The sequence below is a fragment of the Phocoena sinus genome, chromosome 11 (genome assembly GCF_008692025.1).
Source record: "Phocoena sinus isolate mPhoSin1 chromosome 11, mPhoSin1.pri, whole genome shotgun sequence".
NCBI classification, from domain to species: Eukaryota; Metazoa; Chordata; class Mammalia; order Artiodactyla; family Phocoenidae; genus Phocoena; species Phocoena sinus.
This window is the reverse complement of record NC_045773.1, coordinates 95,462,832-95,489,482: the sequence shown is the minus strand read 5'-3', so window position 1 is coordinate 95,489,482 and position 26,651 is coordinate 95,462,832. Positions and strand designations below refer to the sequence as shown.

The following is a 26,651-nucleotide window of genomic DNA, read 5'->3' as shown; positions in this document are numbered from 1 at the left end:
AATGTCCATTTAACCCGTTTCCATGGCCATTCGAGCTGCTAGGGCTCTGGAAAGGGAGTTTTCCACAATAATGTGATTTTCCTGGGGCCTGCACTTTCTCACATTGTATCAGAGGGTTTAAAATGAAAATGTTTAACGTTTTGACCTTGAGGAGCCAGCAGGAAGGGTTGATCTTCTAGACATCATGAAGGAAGCAGAAGCAAGATTTGGTAGAAGTTACATGGTATAAAGAAAAGGGGGCATCTGAACTGACCAGACTGGGCTTGGGCTCCATTTCTCTGGGGTAATTCTTCCTTGGGCAAATTCATCAGCGTCACTGAGCCTGTTTCTTTATCCTTAACATTGGGATAATAATGTCTGCTTTTCAGATAGGGAGGGACTAGAGATAATGAATAAGTAAATGGCTATCCTGCAGTGGGCGTTCAATAGATGGTATAAACTGCTGGTGACTGCTTGACTTAAGACAGACAAGACAGAGGAATTAAAAGCCAAAATTTGATGTCCCGTGACCTCTGACCCTCAGTTCTCTCATTTGTAAAACAGGGATAATGTGTTGGGTTGGCTAGCATCCCCCCAGTATTAATGTCCACTTGGAACCTCAGAATGTGACCTTATTAGGAAACGGGGTCTTTGCAGGTGTGATCAGTGAAGGATCTCGAAATGGAATCATCCTAGATTTAGGGTGGGCCCTAAAACCAATAACTCATGTCTTTATACAAGAAAGGAGAGGGGAATTTGGACACGGATTCCAGATTTCCTCTAAGGTAAGAGACACAAAGACATACCAAGTAGCATGCCATATGAAGATGGAAGCAGAGGAGTGATGTGGTCACAGGTGAAGGATTATCAGAAGCCACTAGAAGGAAGGATTCTTCCCTGGAGCTTTCAGAGGGCACATGGTGCCGCGGACACCTTAATTTCAGGCTGTTAGCCTCTGGGACTGTGAGAGGATAAGCTTCTGGGGTTTTTAATCCACCTGGTTTGTGGTCCTTTGTTATGGTAGCTCTAGGAAACCAATTTAGGTAGTAATATAGTACTTCTGGGTTATTGCAACTATAAATGAATTTATATTGTAAATATAATTAAATTTAGAAATGGTAAAATTTTAGCTAACTGTTAATTAGGATTATTTAGATATTGGATAAACAGCCTAGTCTGATGATATTCTGTGCTAGGAGCCAAGGCCGCTGGCACCTGGAGGGTCTTTCAAGGGTGACCGTTTGAGAGAGGGAGTGAAATAACGAGTGTTGCATGTAGCAGGGGGCCACGTGAGAGGCGGTAAGGCAGTAAGTAAAAATCAAATTGTCCCCTGCCCTGGGCTCGTCCGCCCACCAGTCAGGGGAAGAGGGCTCCCTGCCCTTTGATCTCAGGTGCACTAGCACAACCCCTTGTGACGCACGCTCAGCTCGTTTAGATTTCGCTGGCTCTCATCCTTGGACACCCGCTCCTGGAGTTGTGATTTCAATCTCTGTCCCAATAAGCAGCCACAGACCAGAGATTCACGTGCACATGACATTTTCGTTGAACCCACTGGAATGTATGGCAAAGTCTCCCTTTATCATTGTTGATACAGTCACACAAGTAACCCCTGCAAATACTCCATACCTAGGGTCTAATGTGGCTCCCAGGTGGGCCCGGGAGAGGTTCATCTGTACGTTGGAAGAATATTTTGCAACAGGTCTTTTCTTTCTCTTGACGTGAAGCTTACCCAGAAATCCACTTCGCTGGGCGGGGAGACTGACTGAATTGGCTGCAGATCTCTTGGCCTCTTCCTCTGACTTGGGTGATATAAGGGCACTAAAAGGTCACGATGGCAGGAAGTCTGGCAGAGGAAAATATAGGCAGTGCCAATGCAATTTATTTTACAGTAAAAAGAATTTTAGTTAACCCCGTGACTTTAAAAATTGGCAAAGTTGAGTCAATGCATGTACATAAAATGTCGACACGAGTGCATTTTAGAATTTAGTTAGAAAATTTTTCAAATGGAGTAAAACGTGCCTAGATTGAGAGTTTTCAGAACCCTGTACCAGATTCCTGGCAAAGTAGAAGTCGTATAGCATTTGTTTTCCTAACTCTACGTCATCTAACTTCATAATTTGAATCTTAATAAAATTAAGTGTTGAGTGAAAACAAATCCCAAAAGTATAACCAAATATATTGGCTCAGGCCAGACTTAAGCCTCAGCGGAAGGTTTTGTAAGCTCTTGTAGTGGAAGTGTTTTTTCTCTTCTTCCTGTCAGCATCTCAGAGGAGCTGAGTCTGGCAGAGCAGCTGCTAACAGAATGAGCTGGAAAAACAAGGCTTGGTTCTGCATTCCCAAAGGTGCTGCAGGATGAAAGGATACAAATCCCAAACCCTAATGCAAAGGCCTGGGTGATGGCCACCATGTTCCTGCCCTCAGGCCATGACATGCATATGGCCAGGGCCATACACGTAGTAGGCACTTTACCATTACTTGTTCAGTGAGTGAATTAATCCTACAGTACAGTGGAGTGCAGCGTTGATCAACTTATTGGTTGCAACCCTATTGTTGTATTAAGAAATCAGTTTAAAGGACTTCCCTGGTGGCGCAGCGGTTAAGAATCCGCCTGCCAACGCAGGGGACACGGGTTCGAGCCCTGGTCCCGGAAGATCCCACATGCCGTGGAGCAACTAAGCCCGTGCACCACAACTACTGAGCCTGCGCTCTAGAGCCCGCGAGCCACACCTACTGAGCCCGTGTGCCACAACTACTGAAGCCCGTGCGCCTAGAGCCCATGCTCCGCAACAGAGAAGCCACCGCAATGGGAAGCCTGCGCACCGCAAGAGCAGCCCCCGCTCGCTGCAACTAGAGAAAGCCCGCGTGCAGCAAGGAAGACCCAACACAGCCAAAAATAAATAGATAAATAAAATTTTAAAAAAAGAAAGATATTGTGACCGTTAAATTGATTTTCTTTTTTTGGCTGCAGTGGGTCTTCCTTTCTGCACGTGGGCTTTCTCTAGTTGCAGCGAGCGGGGGCTACTCTTCGTTGCAGTGCGCAGGCTTCCCATTGCGGTGGCTTCTCTGTTGCGGAGCATGGGCTCTAGGCGCACGGGCTTCAGTAGTTGTGGCACACGGGCTCAGTAGGTGTGGCTCGCGGGCTCTAGAGCGCAGGCTCAGTAGTTGTGGTGCATGGGCTTAGTTGCTCCACGGCATGTGGGATCTTCCCGGACCAGGGCTCGAACCCGTGTCCCCTGTGTTGGCAGGCGGATCCTTAACCACTGCGCCACCAGGGAAGTCCCACAATATCTTTCAAACAATAGGATAGAAAATAATAGGATAGAAACTAAAGTGGTCTGTCACACATGTTAAAAGTGTGTGTGTGTGTGTTTTGTGTGTGTGTGTGTGTGTGTGTGTGTGTGTGTGTGTGTGTTTCTGCTGAGCCATGATGTAAAATGTATTTCTGAAGGCATCAGAAGCTCTTCAGGAGCCAGTGGAATCTATTTTTCTCTTTGCTGTCTCCTCTCTTCTTAGGTATGGTGACAACCCAACAGTAACTTCTCTCCCCAGCCATAAAGCAGGTTTAAATTCTTGTAGTGCCAGCTAGTTAGTCAAGACTGGAATCATAAAGTGTGGCATGTCACAGCTGTGCCTCCTCTTTCCACTCCTTCAAAGGGATGTAGAATTTTGCTGACCCATCAGTGGCTAAGATCACTGTCTATTCTATATTGCGGTACTCTAACCATAGATTAGCTCTCTTAGGGAGGGGTGAGAGTCAAGACACACATACCTAACCATTTCTTGGCAGCCACGTGGTAAAGCACTGTGAACTCGGTAAGGTTTGTCCTCCAAGTCTGCAGCTGACCCTTTCTATACCGTTCCTTTTCTCACAATATCCCCATTTTTATTCTTCCAAGCATGCTTCCTCCCATATTAAAACTTGCTTTTAAATAATCAAATAACAGGTATCATCTGTGAGGAAGGGGTTAACGGGCACCTAAAGGAAAATAAATTCAGATCTAAATGAGATTTTAAAGATCAGTCTCCCTGATTTGGACCCTAGTGGCCTATAGGCTCTCCTTGGGGTAATCAGGGTCATTCTAATAGTCCGATCTGGAGTGTCACCTGCATGCAATCTTTATTCTGCAGGCCTTCCCTCATCTTTTTTTTTAATCAAAATTTATTTTTCCTGGGCTTCCCTGGTGGTGCACTGGTTGAGAGTCCGTCCGCCGATGCAGGGGACGCGGATTCGTGCCCCGGTCCGGGAAGATCCCACATGCCGCGGAGTGGCTGGGCCCGTGAGCCATGGCCGCTGAGCCTGCACGTCCGGAGTCTGTGCTCCGCAGCGGGAGAGGCCACAACAGTGAGAGGCCCGCGTACCGCAAAAAAAAAAAAAAAAAAAAAAATTATTTTTCCTGTGTCCCATTCTATCAGTATGCTTTCCACTGCTGGATCACATGAAATTATAATATGATCATCATTGTCAATAGGATCCTGGGATTTAAGATGGAGAGAGTATCTTAAATGAAACAGTGAGTCTCATGTTGGGAATCTCAGCTTCTGGGAAAGGAGGAAGCTATTTGGTGATTACGCCTGTAAAATTAATAAGTTGTTAGTAATTCTCAAGTCAGCCTGTATGTATTTTCATTGCTTCCTAATGGTATGGAATTAGGCCTTATTGGGGATACAGACAACAGCCTGGCCTCAAGGAGTTTGCAGTTAAGCGAGTGGAATGGGGAATCTTGGATGCCAAGCACTTGCATCCATCACTTTAAATAATATTATTTAATCGCAGTAGGGATTATCTTATGACTTTAAGGAACCAAGGCTAAGAAACGTAAACTGTTTTCCCCGGGGTTCTATATAAATAGTGAGTGGTGGAGTCAGGATTTAAATTCAGATCTGGTCTGGTTCTGATGCCTGTGTTCTTTTCAGCATTCCACATTGTTATGGACACAGAAGCCAAGAGAGAGAGGTGAAGAGAGCAATAGAAGTCTGTGTGGGGCGGATGTGGCCTCCTATGGGAGTTTAGAGGAGGAAGAGCCCAATGCCCTGGACCAGTAAGAGAAAACTTTTTAGGAGAACTGGGAAGTAGCACTCAGATAGGGCCAGAAGCCAGGAAGGACAGCTTATCTGATAGTAGCTGGAAGAAGAGAGGTCTTTCCAGGTAGGATGACTAATAAAAGAAAGGCTTGGGAGTAGGAATAAGAATGTGCTGAAGAACAGAAGGGGGGGAGATCTGATTAAGGGAATGAAAATTATTCGTGTGGGCTGCCTTCTCTTTTACTGTATCTTAATTCAGTTGAGCGAGGGGGAGTCATCGCAGGAGATGGTTTCCCTCTAAGGGACAGGAGCTCAGGATGCTCAGCCTTCCACACAGTCTTACCTGGAACCACTGCCTCTGAGAAGGATGTTCCGGGTCCCCAAGGAGAGGGGCCTTTCTCTAAAGTCCTTGATGATGCAAGTGGTGAGCTTCCAGGGAGCCAGGTGTTTCTTTCTTCCCTTTTTGGAATCCAGGCCAGTTTCAATTTACATTACACAGCTTAATCCACAGAAACAGGAGCCAGAGGCTGGTTCTTTCTCTCTCTCTCTCTCTTTTTTTTTTTCTTCTCTCTAAGACACAGAAACCTTTATTTTCTCCCTACACCACAAACCAGTGCTGTTAAATAATATTGGATAATTGCACCTGTCGTACTCCCCATATTGTGCTGAAGAAAAATAATTGCTGGTTTTCTGCTTTGCAGTTTAGCTGTGACTCCATCATTTGACTTGGAGCATGTCATTTTCTCCCATTTTAGACTGTGTACAGTCAAACTGTGTGAAAGGACTCATAGATAGCGGCCCTGGGTGTGTGAGTGGGCGCGGGCCTCATTCAGCAATGATTTCTAATTTATACAGCATTGAAAATCCACAGCTATAAATAAACAGTTCTGACTGGCTTTGCTGCCTACTCAAATGCTTTATTAAAAAAAAAAAAAAAAGGAACCACCAACTGCATGAGAATGGGAAATAATATCTGGATATGGATTCTGGTTGCTGACACTTGTGCCCTCGCAGGGGGGATACCCAGACTTGGGATGGGTTCAGTGCTCATCCAGGCAGCCTTCTGGGAGGCCCAGCCTCCCCACTCTTTCCTTGCCCCGCCTCACACTCCCCATGTGCAGGCGCAGCGTGTTTGGGGATTACAGTATATGAAACTGACTTCCTGTTATGACAAGTATTGCAAGCGAGTAGGTGCAGAGGACCCAAAAATAGCTTGAGAAATGTATGACCCATTTGCAGGGAACATGGGGCTAATATATTGTTTAGGCAAACAAGGTAAGTCTTCTCCCCAAACTCAAAATTGGTGTCACATGTGAGATAGCAACTCCAGAATATAAGCACAGGTATGGACCAGTCCATGAAGCAGTAGTGTAGCTCCTCCCCCTGCCTGTATGGGTGAGAGTTTCCACCAAGTTGGGGTCCCTAACCCCTTCTTTTGTGTAACCTTGCAGATGTACATACATTTTTGCTTTTGAAAATAAGGGCTTCCAGATGCTCAGTTCCTGCTTTGTTCTGTAATAAAGAGGAAGGAAGGTGGGCTTGGGAATCAACCATCTGTGTGACCTTGGATCGGTTTTTTTCCCTTTCTCTGAACCCAGTAGTGTGCTGGAGAGAGTTTGTACAGGCTCACAAGGATTCAGTGGTTCTGTGTCTCTCTTCCCAACTCTGCGTTCACTGACATGTTGGTAGCTTGAAAAAGGTCATGTTGGAGTGTTTACACCATGGCAATGGGCAAACTATAAATCAGGGCCTTAAAGTTTTCTTTTTTCCAGAGAGTTGGATTTTAAACATTTACAGCACACCATCATCAGAAACTCAGTTTGCTCATTTGTAAAATGAGGACACAATATATTTTCTACTTTTAAGACTTTTGTGAAGATGAAACGAGGTCATGGAGGTGAGAGTGGCTCTAAATTACATGACACTGTACAAGTATTATTGCTGGTTTTCTCATCATTTGGTTTGTATTGTTGTTTTCTAACCACTAAGGGCCAAACACAGCCTTATGTAGGCAGGTAATACTGTCTCCCTTTTAATGAATGTTTAGTCAGTGTTCGTTACAGGTGTTTTGTTGCTTCTCCTTTCTTAAGCTACACCAGCACCAAGGAAGCACTGTGTGCTTACGTATACACTCAATGGGGAATGGTTCTGAGGTGTTTCTGGTATTGGAATAGATACTGCACAGTGGCCAGTCATGCAGCAACCACAGTTTAATTTGGTCCTGGGGACAGTGAAACCACAGATAGAAATCTGCAGGCTCATCACAGCCAAGAGCTTATTATGACTCCGAGAAGTATGCAGCCCGAGTCATCTTTGGGGTGTGGAAAATTTGGGTGATCCCCTGCGGGCTTCACATTTGGAGAATTTCCACTGTGACAACTGCTTCTGGGCTCCTGCTGAGACAGGTGCTAGGAGCAGTCAAGAAGCAGCGGGTGTGGGAAAAGAGGTGGTGTTCCCAGCTCAATCCAAAGACTTGAGGCTCATATTTGTGTAACTGTAGAGGAGTAGGTTTCAAGCAGTTTGCTTGGTGCCTGTCCTAGTCTTGCCTTGGACTCCCTGCCCTGTTGGGATAGTCTGCTCTCTTCTCTAAGCCTATCAGACTGCCCTTGGTGTCCATTTCAACCAGATTTCTCCTCTATAATGTTAGGTTGGGAAGCCCAAGTACAATTTACTCTGGTGCCCACACCCAGCCCACATGGGCCTGTTGACCCATCGATGGACTTGAACATGTTTACCTACCACCAGTCATTTGTGTTCTTTACAGAATGTGTCTGTAAATAAAGACCGAGAAAAATCCTCTAGGAAAATTAAAGCAGGGTTCATGAATGTGCTTGTTAATCATCTGACGGTCAGCTTTGTTAAACCGTAAACTATCACAGCAAAGTGCTTTGTACTTACAGCAGTCATCATAATCATATCACCTCCCATCCAGATTATTCCCCAAGTAAAATGTACATTTATTTGACAAATTAATCAATATACCAATGGAAGAGATTTTGACAATATCACTGTGTTCAATGTTTACCTGCCCCAAATGCTTGCTCACAAGAGGGACAGATTTACCAATATTTTTTATAACTTATTTTCTCATTGCCCCAGTTAATTTGCTATTATACTAGGTAGACAGACAACTTCAGAAGCAGCCATCTCCCTACATTTCCATTTAGACTGAGAAAAAAATAGATGAGAAATCCATGAAAGTAACTAGCTTATGAAAGTGCCTCTTTTTAGGAAAATTGGGATTTTTCAAAAATGGCCCAGGACTGGGAGTTAGAAGATATGGGAGACAAAAGCTTTTATTTTGGTTCTGACGCTAATTCTTTGGCCTCATGCAGGTAACTTCTCATCTAGGTCCTTAGCATCCTCCTCTGTAAAGTGAATAGTTTGAGTGATCCTAAGTTTCTTTCTCTCTCTAAACATTCTCTAACACCACATTTACGTGAGTTTTTTTTGCTTTTGGCCAGATGTTGACCACAGACTATCCTCCACAGAGGTCAGATGGATGTAACAAATTCTGTGACAGCAGGAATTGTTTTGGGTGTGTCCAGTAAAAGTTTTAAAAAGACAAGAGTCCTCAAGTTCAGCTACCTTCATAACTCTCTTATGAAATTTAAATATCATTCCCTGTCCTTTTTACCTTCCTATGTTGCTCCACCACCTCCCTGCACCAGGAAGAAAAAAAAGATGAAAAAAACTCTCCTGTTTTCTTCTTCCTTAGTTCTTGGAAAATGGTGTCTAATCACTTCCTCTTCTTCCTTGGCTGCATCGTGTCACCTGCACAAATAAGAACAGAAAGAGACCTTAGCCTTTAGCATTTCCCTAATAGGTATTCTTCTGTGGGTGGACATTCACCCTGACTTGGGACAGTGGAAAGTTGAGGAAGCTTTTCCGAAGGCAAGATGATGTATTTTAAAGAGTTCTGGAAAACCACCAGCACCGCTGCAAGGGCAAGAAGGGACATCTTGCTGTCCTACTTGGTGCCTGGCTCACAGCCACCCAGATGACCAGCGGTGCAGTTCGTATCGCGTGGCTCTGAATATGTCCTGTGAACCACTGATGGCTGTTGCTTTTGGCCATGTGTTTGTAGGCTGCACACCGTTCATCAACAAACTTTGAGACTTTGCAGATGGAGATGAACAAACCGCATCAAATGAGAGAGGAAAGAGAAGAATGGATATTCACCTAACTAGGGGCCATTCTGTGACCTCTCACCAAATCAGTTTATTGGGCTGGGTACTGGCCCAATAAAGAAAAGTACTGGCATATTGATTTAGTTTTTAGTAAGTTTATTACTAATTGTCATAAGTAATAAGCTTATTACTAATTAGGAATTACTAATTACCAATCTAATTGTAGCATTAGATTGACTAGAATGACTTCCATTTAGCCAACCATGGGTACCTCCATATTTAATGATCACAAATCTTTACATAAACTTTGAAACTTTGAAAACTTCATTAACTCATTGTCCTTCCTGTCTGTTGCCAAATGCAGTCTTTTTTCAGCTCAGCCTCTTCTCATCCATTCTGGAAGTTACAGCCCTATTACTTCTGGCTCGGTATTACCATAGCAATCTCAGCTCCCAAGGCCATGCTTTATGCTTCAGACCCTGCCCCCTCCATCAGTTATATCTTTAATAGTAAATTTTAAATATCTTATAATTTTATTTGCTGGAACTCCCCTTCTCAGAGGCTTTAGTGACTGATGACTTGAAGTCCTCCTATGGCCCCCTCATCACACTGATTTTCCAGGGCAGACAGCTCCTAATCACACAGCCCCCGTGGCCACACTTGAATTCATGTCTCTCAACATTTTTAGGCACAATCCTCTCCTTCCTTCTACTCCTCATCAATCCATACTATATCCAGTCACTCCAGTGAAGCCTAGCTGATTTATCCAGCTCTACGTGCTTCGTGTTCTTTTCACTTATGCTTCCACTTGTTTTTCATTTTTCCCCAGTTAGGTCTTCTCTACATTGGGTCTATAAGGACAAACACAGTATCTTCTCTTTTCTGAAGTATACACTTAGGGCTTTTAATGAATCAGTTTTCAGATAAATAACACATTAATTCTGCTGTGTTCAAGAGCTTGGTCAGTATAAACTTCTCAAAGTTGTTCCCTCTGTGGTCACTCTGAGGGCACCTAAAACTTTGTTTATCCATGTTGCTACCAACCCTCAACACTTCGAATCTAACTGTAATCAAAACCTCACTTCTTCAACCCAGGGTTCCAAGGATTGGAGATTCCTTCTCCAGTTAGGAAACACAACAGAACATGATGGCTTAGAGAGAAACGGCAGAAGCAGGAGCAGAAGTGGTGGTGGGAAGTTCCCCTGGGGGAGGAGAGCAGATGGCTCCTTCCAGTGGATCCAGGTCTCCCCTGTCCAACACCATGAAGCTAGATAGAGCACCAAGAAATTCCCACATGCCCACCCGTGTGCTAGAGAAGGCACCATCCCCAGATGTGTCTCTGTGTGGAGCTCTAACAGTCATTTCATTCTGTAGAGACTTACACAGTGTGACTATCACAGAAATCACGTTTTTCTTTTTGTTTCTAGCAGGTGGGGATGGTTCCTTAGTACTAAATTCTTATGAGGCTGCGCAGTCTCTAGACTTCTTCGAGTCTTCAGAATTTACCTCTGACCGTGTTTCCACAGTGCATGGCTGGAGATGAGGGAATTGTTGACTTCGTAATAGAGCATATTATCTTACCCAGAGTTCACAAAATGCATTTCAAACTGGTTGAGAAATAATGTTCCTTGTTATCACTGTTTTCCTCATTGAAGGGAGTCTTTCCCAGTGGAATACCTCCTAGTTGATGGTTAGGGGGTTAGGTCCACCCTGATTTCGTTTGTTTTAGTTTTACTGAAGTATATTTGATTTACAATGTTATATTAGTTTTAGGTATATAACATAGTGATTCAATATTTTTATAGATTATACTTCATTCAAAATTATTATGAAATATTGGTTATATTTCCTGTGCTGTACACTGCATCCTTGTATCTTATTTATTTTATACATAGTAGTTTGTACCTCTTAATCTCCTTCCCCTTTCTCCTCCCCCACCCCTTTCCCCACTGGTAACCACTAGTTTGTTTTGTGTATCTGTGAGTCTTTTTCTGTTTTATTATATTCATTCGTTTTATTTTTCAGATTCCACATATAAGTAAAAATATACAATATCTGTCTTTCTTTGTCTGACTTACTTCACTAATTGTAATACCCTCCAGGTCCATCCATGTTGCTGTAAATGGCAAAATTTCATTCTTTTCTCTGGCTGAGTAATAGTCATATGTTGTCTTCTTTATCCATTCGTCTGATGGTGGACACTTAGGTTGCTTCCATATCTTGGCTATTGTAAATAGTGCTTCTATAAATTTTGGGGTGCATATATCTTTTGAAATTAGTGTTTTCCTTTTCTTTGGATGTATACCTAGGAGTGGAATTGCTGGATCATACGGTAGTTCTATTTTTAATTTTTTGAGGAACCAATTTACATTCCCACCAGTGTGTACTAGGGTTGCCTTTTCTCTCTATCCTTGCCAGCATTTATTATTATTTGTCTTTTTGACAATAATAGCTGTTCTAACAGGCGTGAGGTGATATCTCACTATGGTTTTGATTAGCATTTCCCTGATGATTAGTGATGCTGAGCATCTTTTCATGTGCTGGTTGGCCATCTGTATAACTTCTTTGGGAAAAAGTCTATTCAGGTCGTCTGCCCATTTTTTAATTGGATTGTTTGTTTTCTTGATATTGAGTCGTATGAGCTCTTTAATATTTTGGATATTAACCTGTTATCAGACATATCATTTGCAATTATCTTCTCTCATTCAGTAGGTTGTCTTTTCATGTTGTTGTTGGTTCCCTTCACTGTGCAAAAGCTTTCAAGTTTAATTTGATGTAGTCTTATTTATTTATTTTTGCTTTTGTTTCTTTTGCCTGCGGAGACAGATCCAAAAAAAATATTGCTAAGATTTATGTCAAGGAATGTACTGCCTGTGTTTTCTTCTAGGAATTTTATGGTTTCCGGTCTTACATTTAGGTCTTTAATCCATTTTGAGTTTATTTTTCTGTATGGTGTGAGAAAATGTTCTAATTTCATTCTTTCACATATACCTGTCTGGTTTTCCCAACACCATTTACTGAAGAGACTGTCTTTTTCCTGCTTTATATTTTTGCCTCCTTTGTTGTAGATTAATTGGCCATATGTGCATGGGCTTATTTCTGGGCTCTTTATTCTGTTCCATTGATCTGTGTGTCTGTTTCTGTGCCAGTATCATACTGTTTTGATGACTGTAGCTTTGTAGTATAGTCTGAAGTCTGGGAGCATTATGCTTCCAGATTTGTTCTTTTTTCTCAACGATTACTTTGGCTTTTCAGGGACTTTTGTTCTTCCATACAAATTTTGGGAATTTTTGTTCTAGTTCTGTGAAAATGTCATGTGAGTGTTTCGATAGGGATTGTATTGAATCTGTAGATTGCTTTGGGCAGTATGGACATTTTAACAATATTAATCCATGAACACAGAATCTTTCCATTTAATAGTATCATCTTCAGATTCTTTTATCAGTGCCTTATGTTTTTAGGGTATAGGTCTTTCACTTCACTGGGTGAGTTTATTCCTAGACATTTTATTGTTTTTGATGTGATTGTAAATGGGATGATTTCTTACTTTCTCTGTCTGATAGTTCATTATTTGTGTATAGAAAAGCAACAGATTTCTGTATTAATCTTGTATCCTGAAACTTTAGTGAATTCATTTATTTGTTCTAATAGGTTTTTTTTGGTGGAGACTGTAGTGTTTTCTATATATAGTATCATGTCATCTGCAGATAGTAACAGTTTGACTTCTTCCATTCCAATCTGAATGCCTTTTAATTCTTTTTCTTGTCTGAGTGCTGTGGCTAGGACTTCCAATACTATGTTAAATAGAAATGGTGGGAGTGGGCATCCTTGTCTTGATCCTAATGGTAGAGGAAAAACTTTGCTTTCCACTGTTGTGTATGATGTTAGCTGTGGGCCTTTATTATGTTGAGATATGTTCCCTCTGTACCAACTTTGTTGAGAGTTTTTATTGTGAATGAGTGTTGAATTTTGTCAGATGCTTTTTTTTGCATCTATTGAGGTTATCATGTGATTTTTATCCTTCATTTTGTTAATGTGGTATATCACATTGATTGATTTGCAGATACTGAATCATTCTTGCATTCCTGGAATAAATCCCACTTGATTATGGTGTATGATCCTTTGTATATGTTATTGAATTCAGTTTGCTAATATTTTGTTGAGAGTTTTTGTGTCTATATTTATCAGGAGTATTGGCCTGTAATTTTCTTTTTGTGTAGTGTCTTTGTCTAGTTTTGGTATCAGAGTAATGGTGGCCTCATAGAATGAATTTGGGAGTGTTCCCTCCTCTTCAATTTTCTGGAATAGTTTGAGAAGGATAGGTATTAACTCTTGTTTATATGTTTGGTAGAATTCCACTGTGAAGTTGTCCAGTCCTGGACTTTTGTTTGTTTTGGGAGTATCTTGATTCCTGATTCAATTACAATACTAGTAATCGGTCTGTTCAGATGATCTGTTTCTTCCTGATTTTGTCTTAGAAGATTGTATGTTTCTAGGAATTTATCCATTTCTTCTACATTGTCCAGTTTGTTGGCATACAACTGTTTGTAGTGATTTCTTCTGGTTTTTTGTATCTCTGTGATATAGTTTGTTATTTCTCCTCTTTCGTTTCTTATTTTATTTGGATCCTTTCTTTTTTTTTTTTGATGAGCCTAGCTAAAAGCTTATAAATTTTGTTTATCTTTTCAAAAAACCATCTTTTGCTTTTATCGATCTTTTCTATTTTTTAATCTCTATTTTATTTTCTCTCTGATCTTTATTATTTCTTTCCTTCTGCTGATTTTGGGCTTTTTGTTCTTTGTTTGATCCCTTCAGACGGTAGATTAGGTTGTTTGAGATTTTTTGTTTGTTTCTTTCTTGAGGTATGCCTGTATCACTGTTAACTTTCCTCTTAGGACTGCTTTTGCTGTGTCCCATAGATTTTGGAAAGTTGTGTTTTTATTTTCATCTGTCTCCAGGCATTTTCTGATTTCCTCTTCAATTTTTTTGTTGACCCCTTGGGTTTTCAGCAGCATGTTGTTTAGCCTCCATGTGTTTGTGTTTTTCTAAGTTTTCTTCCTGTAATTGGTGTCTAGTTTCATACTGCTGTGGTCAGAAAGGATGCTTGATACAATTTCTATCCTCTTAAATTTTTTTGAGACTCGTTTTGTGACCTGGAATGTGATCTATCCTGGAGTATACTCTATGTGCACTTAAAAGGAATGTGTATTCTGCTTTTTTGGATGGAATGTCCTGTAGTTATAAGTCCAACTACTCTAATGTGTCACTTAAGTCTACTGTTTCCTCATTGATTTTCTTTCTGGATGATCTGTCCATTGATGTACGTGGGGTGTTGAAGTCCCCTATTATTGTAGTCTCGTCAATTTCTCTTTTTATGTCTATTAATATTTGCTTTATAAATTTAGGTGCTCCTATACTAGATGGATATATGTTTATGAACATTATAGCTTCTTCTTGTATTGATCCCTTTATCATTATGTAATGCTCTTCTTTGTCTTTTATTACAGACTTTGTTTTAAAGTCTACTTTGTCTGATATGAGCATTGCTACCCCAGCTTTCTATTCATTACCATTTGCATGCAATATCTTTTTCCATCCCCTAATTTGCAGTCTGTGTGTCCTTAGCTCTGAAGTGAGTCTCCCGTAGGCAGCATGTTTTTTTTATTCAGTCGGCCACCCTATGTCTTGATTGGAGCATTTAGTGCATTTTTATTTAAAGTGATTGTTAATAGGTATGTACTTAATGCCATTTTGTTATTTGTTTTCTGATTGTTTTTTTAGTTCTTCTCTATTCTTTTCTTCTTCTTATGGTCTCTTCCCTTGTGATTTGATGATTTTCTTTAATGTTATATTTATGTTCCTTTCTAGTTTTTGTATATATATTATAGTTTTTTGACTTGTGGTTATCATGCAGTTCATATATATTGATCTATAACTGTATCTATTTATTTTTAACTGGTAGTCCTTTAAGTTCAAACACATTCTAAAAGGTCTACATTTTTCTCCGCCCCCCCACCCCCATGTTTTGTATTTTTGATGTAATATTTTACGTCTTCCTGTCTGTCCCTTACCTGTTTATTGTAGTTACAGTTGATTTTACATTTTTGTCTTTTAACCTTCATATGAACTTATTTCAGTGGTTGATCCACAGTCTTTACTAGTAGGATTTTTGTTTAGTCTTTACTAGTAGGATATTTGTCTTTACTAGTAGGATTTTCCCCTTACTATAATTTATCTCTTGGTATAGCCTTTTCATTTTCATTTAAAGACTCTTTAACACTTCTTGTAAGATTGGTTTAGTATTGATGAATGTTAGTTTTTGCTTGTCTGAGAAACTCTTTATCTCTCCTTCAGTTCTGAATGATAACCTTGCTGGGAGGAGTATCCCAGGTTGTAAATTTTTTCCTTTCAGCACTTTATCTATATCATGCCACTCCCTTCTAGCCTGCAAAGTTTCTGCTGCAAAATCAGTTGATAGCCTTATGGGGGTTCCCTTGTATGTGACTCTTTGTTTTTCTCTTGCCGCCTTTAGAATTCTCTTTTTATCTTTAACTTTTGCCATTTTAATTATGATTATGTCTTGGTGTGGGTCTCTTTGAGTTCATCTTGTTTGGAACTCTCTGTGCTTCTTGTACCTGGATATCTGTTTCCTTCTTCAGGTTGGGAAGTTTTGAGTCACAGTTTTATCAAATACATTTTCTACCCTTTTTTCTCTCTCTTCTCCTTTTGGGAACCCTATAAGTCAAATGTTAGTACGATTGATGTTGTCCCAGAGGTCCCTTAGACCATTCTCATTTTTTAAAATTTGTTTTCCTTTTTGCTGTTCTGATTGGGTGACTTCCATTATTCTGTCTTTCAGATTGCTTATGCATTGTTCTATATCACCTAATCTCCTGTTCATGACATCTAGTGTATTCTTCATTTCAGTTATTGTATTCTTCAACTCTGACTGGTTCTTTCCTGTATTTTCTAGTTCTCTGTTGAATTCTCATCGTGTTCATCTATTCTTTTCCCCAGTTCAGTTAATATTTTCATTACTATTTCTTTGCACTCTTTTTTTTTTTTTAAGATGTTGGGGGTAGGAGTTTATTAATTAATTTATTTATTTTTGCTATGTTGGGTCTTCGTTTCTGTGCGAGGTCTTTCTCTAGTTGTGGCAAGCGGGGGCCACTCTTATTCGCGGTGCGCGGGCCTCTCACTATCGTGGCCTCTCTTGTTGCGGAGCACAGGCTCCAGACGCGCAGACTCAGTAGTTGTGGCTCATGGGCCCAGTTGCTCCATGGCATGTGGGATCTTCCCAGACCAGGGCTCGAACCCGTGTCCCCTGCATTGGCAGGTGGATTCTCAACCACTGTGCCACCGGGAAAGCCCCCAGCTTTTCTTTTTTAAACACCTTTTTTTAAGTTATTATTTTTGGCTGTGTTGGGTCTTTGTTGCTGCACATGGGCTTTCTCTAGTTGTGGCGAATGGGGGCTTCTCTTGTTGCAGAGCACGGGCTCTAGGCATGCGGGCTCAGTAGTTGTGGCTCATGGGCTCTAGAGCACAGGCTCAGTAGTTGTGGCTCACGGGCCTAGTTGCTCCGCGACATGTGGGATCCTCCCAGACCAGGGCTCGAACCCATGTCCCCTGCATTGGCAGGCAGATTCTCAACCACTGCGCCACCAGGGAAGCCCTCTTCGTACTCTTTGTCAGATAAATTATTTATCTCTGTTTCATTAGCATTTCTTCAGGTATTTTTTCTTGTTTCATTTTGTCTTCCCATTTTGTTTCACTTTCTTCACCTGTGTGAAATCAGGTGAAACAGTTGCCTGTCCTAGTCTTGGTGTCACATCCTCGTGTGGGACCATTCCTGTGCAGTCTGCGTGAGCCCAGTGGCTTTGGTGGGAGAGCTGGATTTGGGGTGAGCGTGATCGGCATCTTCCCCCAGGGTGTGCTGGTAGCCACTGCCTTGGTGGGAGGTAGGCCTGGAGTTGGAGGGGCTAGAGCCAGAGCCGGATGCAGGCCAGGGTTGCTGCTGTGCTCGATGGCTGTCACTGCTCTGTTGGGGGTGGGAGTGAGGGCAGAGAGGCTGGAGCCGGAGCCTGGGGAGCTGGGTTGCTCTTGGGTATGATGGCAGGCTCCATCTTGGTTTGGGACAAGGTCAGGGCCTAAGGTCTTGGGGCTGCACTCCTGTGCTGGTTTCACTTTTTCCCCAGTGTGTGCCCTCAGTTAGAGGCTGGGTCAGGGCTGGAGGGGTTAGTGCCATGCCACTGAGCTGCCCCCACCCCTCCTCCCCCAAGTGTGCACAGAGATCTGTGCTCCAGCGATGGCACTCTCCATCCGAGTGTGAGCAGGGATTCGTGAGCTGGTAATGGTTGCCTCTACCCTGGTCAGAGGCAGGGCCAGGGTTCAAGCCAGCTCCGTTCCCTCCAAGTGTGCACATTCTCGTGGGCAGTGGCAGCCTCTGCCTTAGTGGAGAGCAGTGCTGGAGCAAGAGGGGCTGCAGCAGGAGCCTGGGGAAGGCTGGGGTCACACTGGGACGGTCCCTAGGCATTTTTCAGTCAGCTGCCTCTTTGCTGTCATCGGGAGTAAGCAGATCTGTGCGTGTGCTCTTCAAGAGTGGAGTCTCAGTTTCTTACAGCCCTTATTAGTAAATCCCACTGGTTTTCAAGCCAGCCAAGGGGGCTCGTCTTCCCCATGTCAGACCCGAGGGCTGAGGTGCCTAATACATGGCTCGCACCCCTTGTTCCCCAGGGAGGATCCCTTAGCTTGTGATAGCCCCCTCCTCCTCTGTGTCCCCCACCAGCGGTGCGGCTGCTGACCAGATCGCTTCTTCTCCCTTCCTACTCAGCTCCGTGTGGATCTTTCTTCACAGCCTTGGCTGTAGAATACTATTCTGCTAGTCCCCAGGTCAGCTTCAGTGAGAGAAGCTCTATATGCAGTTGTAGTTTTGATGTGTTCATGAGGGAAGGTGAGCCCAGTGTCGTCCTACTACACCATTTTGATCTCCTCCCACCCTGGATTATTTTAGTCCTTTCTTTATCCTATGTTAGTACCAAGGAGTAGAGGTATTTTAGGCCAAACACTTAATGTTCGTCTCGGACAAGATTCAAACATTTTCTGCTGGCATGGTAAGGGAAACCATTCCTTTAGTCAACATTACTATGGATACATATGTAATTATATACCTTATTATTCCAATAGTTGGGACACAGGATAAGTAAAAGCATATTATTAAAAAAAAAAGATTTACACCTATGTATCTACCATCACAAAAGCTACTGCTAGACTTTGAACTGAAAATTTGAAGAACATTTGCCTGGTTTTAGAGGCTTGGCTTGGAAAAGGGTGAGAAGGCAGATTGTGGGGGGGGGACATGAGGTGTTAGAAGAATGAGATTTGAACAAAGTGAGTATAAGATTTGAATGTAGTTGAGTACAAGAACATGAGTACAAGTCACAGTGCAGAAGTAGTAGAAGGAGATGGAGTTGAGAGCTGGCCAGAGAAACCCTAGTGGGAAAAGAGGCTGAGGAAGAGGGAGAAGTGATAATCCCTCGTGGACTCTCTTGGAGCTTAGGGAGATGAAGTTAGGACAAGAAATGCAAAGAGGAGATGTATTTTTCTAATGGACTAAATGGTGCCCAGTGAGGCCATGCTTTATAAATACACGTGGAGTCAACTCATGATAAGATTTTTTTTTATGAAATGATTAGGGACAACATGGAAGATAGACAGACCTTATAATAAATTTCTTCATGGGTAAAACTAAGGAGGTAAACTAGATGGCCTCTAAGCAGCTTTCAACAATAAAATCTCCTTTAAATAAATCTGATCTGTAGGAAATAGTATTAAAGGAAGGTTTTAATATCATTCTGTCTAAGGCACTGTCACAAGGTCACTTGGCCAGATTGGAATTTTCAGCTTATAAACTATCCTGGGTGAAAAGGATCTGTGGTCTTGGGCCCTGACAAAGGATACCCCTGGCATATATCCCTCAGTGAATGTAAGGAGAGGGGCCATGGGCCACAGGTAAGCTGACTGCCTCTCCAGCTACACCTACATATAAGAGGCCCTCCATTTTGTCCTGGAGGCACTTAGCCCCTTTCAGTGCCTGGTAGATCTTGTAGATTGGGTTTCTCTTCCTGATGGACTTGTGTCCTGGTGTCGGCATCCTTATGTCTTATCAAGAAGGAAAAAAAAAAAAAAAGAGAAAATTAAGTAGTTAAGTGGCAGAGAAGGAGGCCTATACTGGGACCCCCTGACAGCCCCTTTCTCCCATTCAGAATGGAAATAATCTGTCTGGAGTATCCCTAGATGCTCAGACATGGTGAGCCAAGTTTTCAGTGATCTACCAAAGACTGCTTCCCCCTGCCGGCTTCCATCATTGTTTGAAATCAGTGTTTCACCTATAGCTCTGCCTGAAAAGTAGAAATGGGCTCTTTCCTGGTGGGTATCTGGTCCCAGTAACTGACTCAGTGCTCGCCCACCCTTCTGTTCCGTGACACCGAAAAGCTAGCACAGGTCAGGAAATGAGATGCCGTCAGGTCAAGCAGGGTGGCCCTCTGGAACCTCTTGAGAGCTTTTTTTTTTTTTTTTTTCGGTACGCGGGCCTCTCACTGTTGTGGCCCCTCCCGTGGCGGAGCACAGGCTCCGGTTGCGCAGGCTCAGCGGCCATGGCTCACGGGCCCAGCCGCTCTGCGGCATGTGGGATCTTCCCGGACCGGGGCACGAACCCACGTCCCCTGCATCGGCAGGCGGACTCTCAACCACTGCGCCACCAGGGAAGCCCTTGAGAGCTTTTTGACGGCCAGAAGGACCTTCCTGAGGGCTTGACCACAGTTGTCTCCCTGGCGCACAGGGTCAGCTCTCTGCATCTGTATACCCCTGGAGAATGTCACACACTTTCCAAGTTTACATCTGATTCCTGGTATCACTCCTTATTATTGCCCTTCTCAATCTCTTCTTCACCTTCACCCACTGACATGACACACGAGGAGGTAGAAAGTGGGTAAATGTGACCATCATTTCCAACACCCTTCTCAGCCAAGCAGCTGACTTGGGAGAACACCACATCGGACAAGGATGCTTGTAGGCATAACTATTTAAACTGAAAGGCGTCCAGGGTCCTGTGGCACATAGGGCCTTGCTCTCAGACTAGCAGTGTCAGTCTCTCTGGGGCACATATTGGAAGGGCAGAATCCCAAGCTGTCCTCCAGATCTACTGAATGAGAATCTACATTTTAACAAGATCCTGATTTTAACAAGATTTGCAGGCACATACAAGTTTGAGAAGTGCTGTTCTGTGACAGTGGTTCTTGACCCTGACTGCAAATTCAAATAACTGGGAAGCTTTTAAACATACCAGTGCTGAGTCCCCATCTCCATAGATAGATTTAATTGGTCTGGGGTGGACCTGGGAGTTAGTATTCTTAGAGTTCCCCTAGTGATTTTGTAATGTGCAGTCAAGATCGAGCATTACTGCTAGAGAGATACTTGCATATTACCTGGGTCTTGACTGACACTTCTTGATCACTTGGTTAGTTGGCTGGTGATTCCCAACCGGGCCACAGTGTGGCTCAGAAATTTCAGAAGCAGAGATTCTAATCAGTTCTAATCTCAATTAGCCTAACCTATTTCACTTTGTAAGTCCTTCAGGAACTACACCATCTCTGTCAGTTTGCACTCAGTTAGGTGGTTGTTACTTTTAATCACCTTCGGCTGGGGAAACTGGTAATTTATGCGTGAAGTTGAAGGGGATGATTGGAATATCCACATAGAAAAGAAGGTTAGTGATTTTTCCTTGGAAAGAATGAAATTAACAGCAGTAGTGACTAACTCTGTGTGCCAGACTCTATACTTGGCAGTTGACACTTCCCAAGTCATTTATGATCCTCCAGAATCCCAGGAGGAGGGTACTAATATTGTCTCCACGATGTGTAAGAGAAAACTGGAACACGAAGACATTGAGTGCCTCGCCCAGTGAAACAGGTCTATAAGTGGTAAGGCCAAGGTAGGAACCCAGGCGATCAGGCACAGAACTTTTCTCCCAACCGTGGCCGCCCACTGCATCACTAAAGCACTCCTTTGAATTTCTGCTCTCATCCAAGGAAGCTCAGGCTGTGGGAAAAGGTGAGAAAGTAGAATTAGCCCCGAATCTGGACAGAGTAGGTGGCCACTTACGTGTTTCCATAGATCCAGAACAGAGGGTTTAGAGAGGGACTCAGAGATAGAGGGACCGCACAATGTGTTGTCCAAGCCTAGACAATGTAAAATTCTGTTCACACTGGCACAGCAGGCATTAACCAGGACTGTCCTAGGCAAACTGAGCTGTGCAATTGCCTTTCTTATAGGTCGTCTCATCAGCGAGGAGTTGAAGTCCATTAGTACAGGATACATGGTTGGTTTGTGGCCGGGTGAAGGACACACCCTAGTTTTCTTGATTCCTGTTCCGATGCCCTTCTCCTGTTTTGTATTGCCTGCCCTAATTTTCATCTCTTTTTCGACAACTCTCTCACCAGTGTACCGTATCATACCCTCCTATGCTCCTAAACTCCCTGTCCAACACTTTAAAACCAACCAGTAGAGTCACTCCTTGACCACTGTCTCCAGAACAACTTTGCCCAAAGTCCCATTTAATGCCTAGAGAGAAGAGGCCTTGAATATTCTCTATTTGTGTTGATTGATCCATTTAATATTGGGGAAGCTAATGGAAATGGGGGATTCAAAGATGGATAAGACATACTTCTACCCCTTAAGAAACTCAGGGTCTAGTGTAAAAACAAATCTCGGGGCAGACCAGGGGAGGCTTCCTAGAAGAGGTGAGTTGAAATGAATGAGTGGGTGTGAGACAGGCAAAGACTGGGGGAAGTGAGAGAGCCCATGGAGGTGAGAAACATCAATGTGTAGGGAAAACAAGCGGTTCTGTGCTGCTGGGGCACAAGTTTAGAAGAAGGAGAGTAAGAGTCAAGGCAGGGACTGGGTCACAGTGTGCCATTCCAGGGCTTGGATTTTCATCTGATGAGGGAAGCCTTACAGTGCTTTCAGCGGAATAGGACACGGGATAATGTGTTCACATATATAGCTCTGTTTGGTTTTAGGTGATTTAAGTGTTCACTGCCACTGGAATTTTAAATGATCTAATTTCTCTTTTTAATTTCTTAGTTAACCATCTATAATTACGATCAGTTCAGAATTTAACACATTTATGATCCTATTCTGATGCTATATAGAACTTTTTACCCATTCTATTCTTAAGGTGTTAAAAATCTAGAGAGGAGAGAGAGACGCATAGCCACTGGCGGTAGTGTCCATCGTTCACATGAACATTCACATATGCATGATGCAAATGAGGGTCCACATGCTGATGCCAGCCTGTTTGCTCATTGGGATCCAACTGTAGTGGAAAATTGGATATAGCACTTAAACAATGAAGCTTATTAAAAAGAGCTTTGTGTTGAAAATAGTATTGATTTAAAAAGTTATTGTTCTCTAAGCACTGAGTAATCACTTTTTTTCTCTGCACACTTTCTGCCAAGTTTTAAATGGATTAGTGTCTTTCTTTCTTTCTTTCTTTCTTTTTTTTTTTTTAATATAGACTTGGGGACGGCATCAACAATCTACCCAGAACTTCAAGGAGCCAAAACTAGTTAGAATTAGATGTCAGCACATCTGAAATGTCAACACATTTTTTTCTGGATAATTTCCTGTGATTTGAAATCCTGATTTTTTGAGTCATTTTTAGTATTCCATTTTTTAAGTGTTTGCTTTCAAGGAGGATATTGCCTCTGAGGCTTTCTCAACCAGTTAAATTCTCCAAGAGCAGAAAATATGTGAGAAAGCCAAGTTGCATGCTTATTTCTCCAGGGTCTCAGTCTCCTCTCAGAAATACAGACTCTTTTACTGAACCTTCTGAAACTGTCGGTTTTTTTGCATACACAGGCTTATGTTTTCACACCAGTTCATAGATTGGGCGGAAGATGCCACTTCTATTTTAATAGAACAGAATGGCATGTGGGTGTGTGATGTGGGGGACTGTGTGTGACTCTTGCCTTCCTTATATACAAAATCAGAGTGGAGTTCCTGCACTTCTCCTTGGATAGGTAAAAAAAAAATCCTGGATATTTTGCAACCTGACTTTTTTGTGGTTACTTTTCTGACAGAAAATATTCTGGGGGTGAAGGCAGTAGGAGAAGCAGGGAGAGAATAAAATCTTCCACTTTGAAATCAACTAAGTTAAGATTGCTTTTTTTCTATGAAGAAGAGACGTGGTTCTGCCTACCTATAATTAGAAAGCTTAGCTTACTGGCATATTCACATTGCCTAAAACCCCAAGTGAGAATTTCAGTCTCAAGTACAGGGTGTGATTCCACCTGGTGAACACTTTACTAAAGGTTGAGAAGCAACCTCATGAGAGACGGATGGGAATACATCAGGGAAGGCACTGCTGGGGGTGGAAGAGCTGAGAGGGTCATCTGGACCCATTTCTTTCAAAGAAGAATTCTTGGCATTTAATAACTTGTGAGAGGTCCTCACTTAAGGGAGGGAGAGACCTTGAGTCTGCTTTTTCATGCAGGCGTTGGTGATACCCGTGCTCTCTGGGTCCTAAGCTCTCTAAACAAGATGATTTTTAGCCTTAAAGCTAAATGAGGTGTTGTTTGGAGGAGGAGGGGAGATAATTTGATGGGGTCCTTTGAGAAAGTATGAACTTCCCCCAGGCTTTTCCTTTGCCTGCTTTGGACAAAAGCATCAAACATCACTGCCTTCTGCTTTCCTGGTTTCTCCTTCTGTTTCCAGGAGGAGTCAAGAGAGCATAACGAAGAAGTGTTTCTGTAGGTAAGAGAGAAATGAACTGACCCCATTTCCAGTGGTTGAGCTTCTCTCCAAATAGGTAGATGCCGACGCTAAAGATGTAGCTGAGAGAGAAGAAGGCTGCTAGACCCACTGGGCTGAGTTTGGCAAACACGGGATACACCCATGTACCCGTCTCAGAGTAGATCCATAGAACCCTGCAGAAAATGACAAATCACAATGATTAGGACAGCAGGGGGAAAAAGCCATAGTCTCTTCAAGATCACTGGGGTTCTGGAGTCCAGGCAGAGGAAAAGAAGCCACAGGGGACACTTAACAGCCGAGGTGTTTCCCGAACCTACAGAAGTGAGTATTTTCTGGATAAATACACTGATTCATTGAGACATTCTGTTTCCGGTGCTGGGCTTGGCTATTTTACCTAATCCATTAAAACTCAGTGATGGTAAAAGAATATGGGAGAACACTGAACACATCATTAACCAAACAAAGTGTATAAGAACATGAATTATTTCTTTCCCTGAAAGATATGACCTGCTGCTGAGACATTGAACTTGCTAAGATGGTGCCCATTTGCTCACTCTCAGCCAGACAAGTGGGGTTTGCTTTTCTGTGCCTAAGAGTTAAGTATAGCTTTCCATTAGCTCTCCAAGCCTGTTGGGGTAGGAGAGGCAGAGATTGAGCATTATTACTATAATACAGTAGACCTGGGGTTTAATTGTGGGCCTAGATTTCAGCTCGTGGAAATAGCCACGGATAAGAGTATTAAGTAGGAATAGATGGATCTACAGGAGGCTCAGATCTTTCTCATGTGAGGATAGAATATAAATCATTTCTGTCAGCCAAGAGAAGGAAAAGAAATGCTAGGAGAGGAGCCACAATGTCTAAGTGAAGCCTAAAAATGCAGTTTGCTGGAAACAAACTGCACCGGAAGGTGCCAAAGTCTGAAATAACTTTTAAAATTAAATACGGGGAAGATGATGTATCAGCTACAGTTTATAATCGGTTAAGAGTATGGAATATGGAACCAGGCTTCTGTGATTCGAATCCTAGTTGTGCTACCTACTAGCTGTGTTACCTTTCACTAATTTATTCAACTTTTCCCTCCCCCTACCCTCATGTAGGGGTGCAAACAGCATACAGCTTATAAGGCTATTGTAAAGATTAAGGGAGTTAATTTAGCACATGTAAATTACATAGAACAGTGCCTGGCAGATTGTAATCATTTTATAAGAGTTTAAAAGCTTCTCTCCTCTGAGGGAATACACAGTGGGTGTCGCCTCAGCAGTCTTTCTCTGAGCTATTCATCTCTTGTAAAAATTAGGATAGCCTAGGTTATGCTTCAGAAACGACGTTCATATTTGGATATCCCAGGTTGTCAGAGGAGTTCAGATGGAAGAATGAAATTCTGTGCTTAATGAAACTTTCAGAACCCAAGTGCAATCTTGGTTGTTTCAGATACTTTAAGTTTGTCAAATGCTTTGTTGGAAGAGAGGGGCTAACATCAGGGCCAGGACTAGGGTGAGGCAAGGGAGGCACCTATGGCATAAAATTTAAGAAGTCATCTCTGTGCATCAAAGGACATCATCAACAGAATAAAAAGGCAACTTACAGAATGAGGAAAATATTTGCAAATCATGCATCTGATATGGGATTATTATCCAGAATATATAAAGAACTCCTAGAGCTCAATAACAAAAATAAACAATCCAATTAAAAATGGACACAAGACTTGAAGAGACATTTCTATGAAGAAGATATATAAGTGACCAACGAACACATGAAGAGATACTTAGTGTCACTAATCGTTAGGGAAATGTGAATCAAAACTATAATGAGATACCACTTCACACCTATTAGGGTATCTTCTATCAAAAAACCCCCAGAGAATATCAAGTGTTGAAGAGGGTGTGGAGAAATTGGAACCCCTGTGCACTGTTGGTAGGAATGTAAGATGGTGTAACTGCTGTGGGAAACAGTGTAGCAGTTCCTCAAAAAATTAAACCTAGAATTACCATATGGTCCAGCAATTCCATTTCTGGGTACATACTCCAAAGAATTAAAAGCAAAGACTCAAAGAGATATTTGTACTCTCATGTTCATGGCAGCATTATTCACAGTAGTTAAAATATGAGAGCAACCCAAGTGTCCATTTAAGGACGAACAGATAAATAAAATGTGGTACAGTTATATACACACAATGGAATATTATGCAACCTTTAAAAGGAAGGAAATCCTGGGACTTCCCTGGTGGTGCAGTGGTTAAGAATCGCCTGCCAATGCTGGGGACATGGGTTTGAGCCCTGGTCCGGGAAGATCCCACGTGCCACGGAGCAACTAAGCCCATGCGCCACAACTACTGAGCCTGTGCGCCACAACTACTGAGCCTGTGCTCTAGGACCTGCATGCCACAACTCCTGAGCCCGCATGCTGCAACTACTGAAGCCTGCACGCCTAGAGCCCGTGCTCAGCAGCAAGAGAAGCCAGCACACCTCAACAAAGAGTAGCCCCCGCTCGCCGCAACTAGAGAAAGCCCATGCACGGCAACAAAGACCCAACGCAGCCAAAAATAAATTTAAAAAAAAAAAGGAAGGAAATCCTGACATATGCTATAACTTGAATGAAACTTGAGGATATTATATTAGGTAAAATAAGCCAGTCACAAAAGGACAAATACTGTATGATTTCACTTATATGAAGTACTTAGACTCATCAGATTCATAGAGACAAAGTAGA

General features: G+C 42.5%; 1 protein-coding gene across 1 annotated transcript in view; it reads right to left on the bottom strand.

Moving 5' to 3' along the window:
• Positions 1 to 7,934: 7,934 nt before the first annotated feature.
• Positions 7,935 to 26,651, bottom strand: part of ADTRP (androgen dependent TFPI regulating protein) — a 69,919-nt gene continuing 51,202 nt past the window's right edge. The window contains exons 6-7 of the mRNA XM_032648725.1: positions 23,964 to 24,115; positions 7,935 to 8,775 (exon numbers count right to left, since the gene is read on the bottom strand). Coding sequence (XP_032504616.1) covers positions 8,741 to 8,775; positions 23,964 to 24,115 — 187 coding nt within the window. The 3' untranslated portion in view covers positions 7,935 to 8,740. The remainder of the gene's footprint in view (positions 8,776 to 23,963; positions 24,116 to 26,651) is intronic.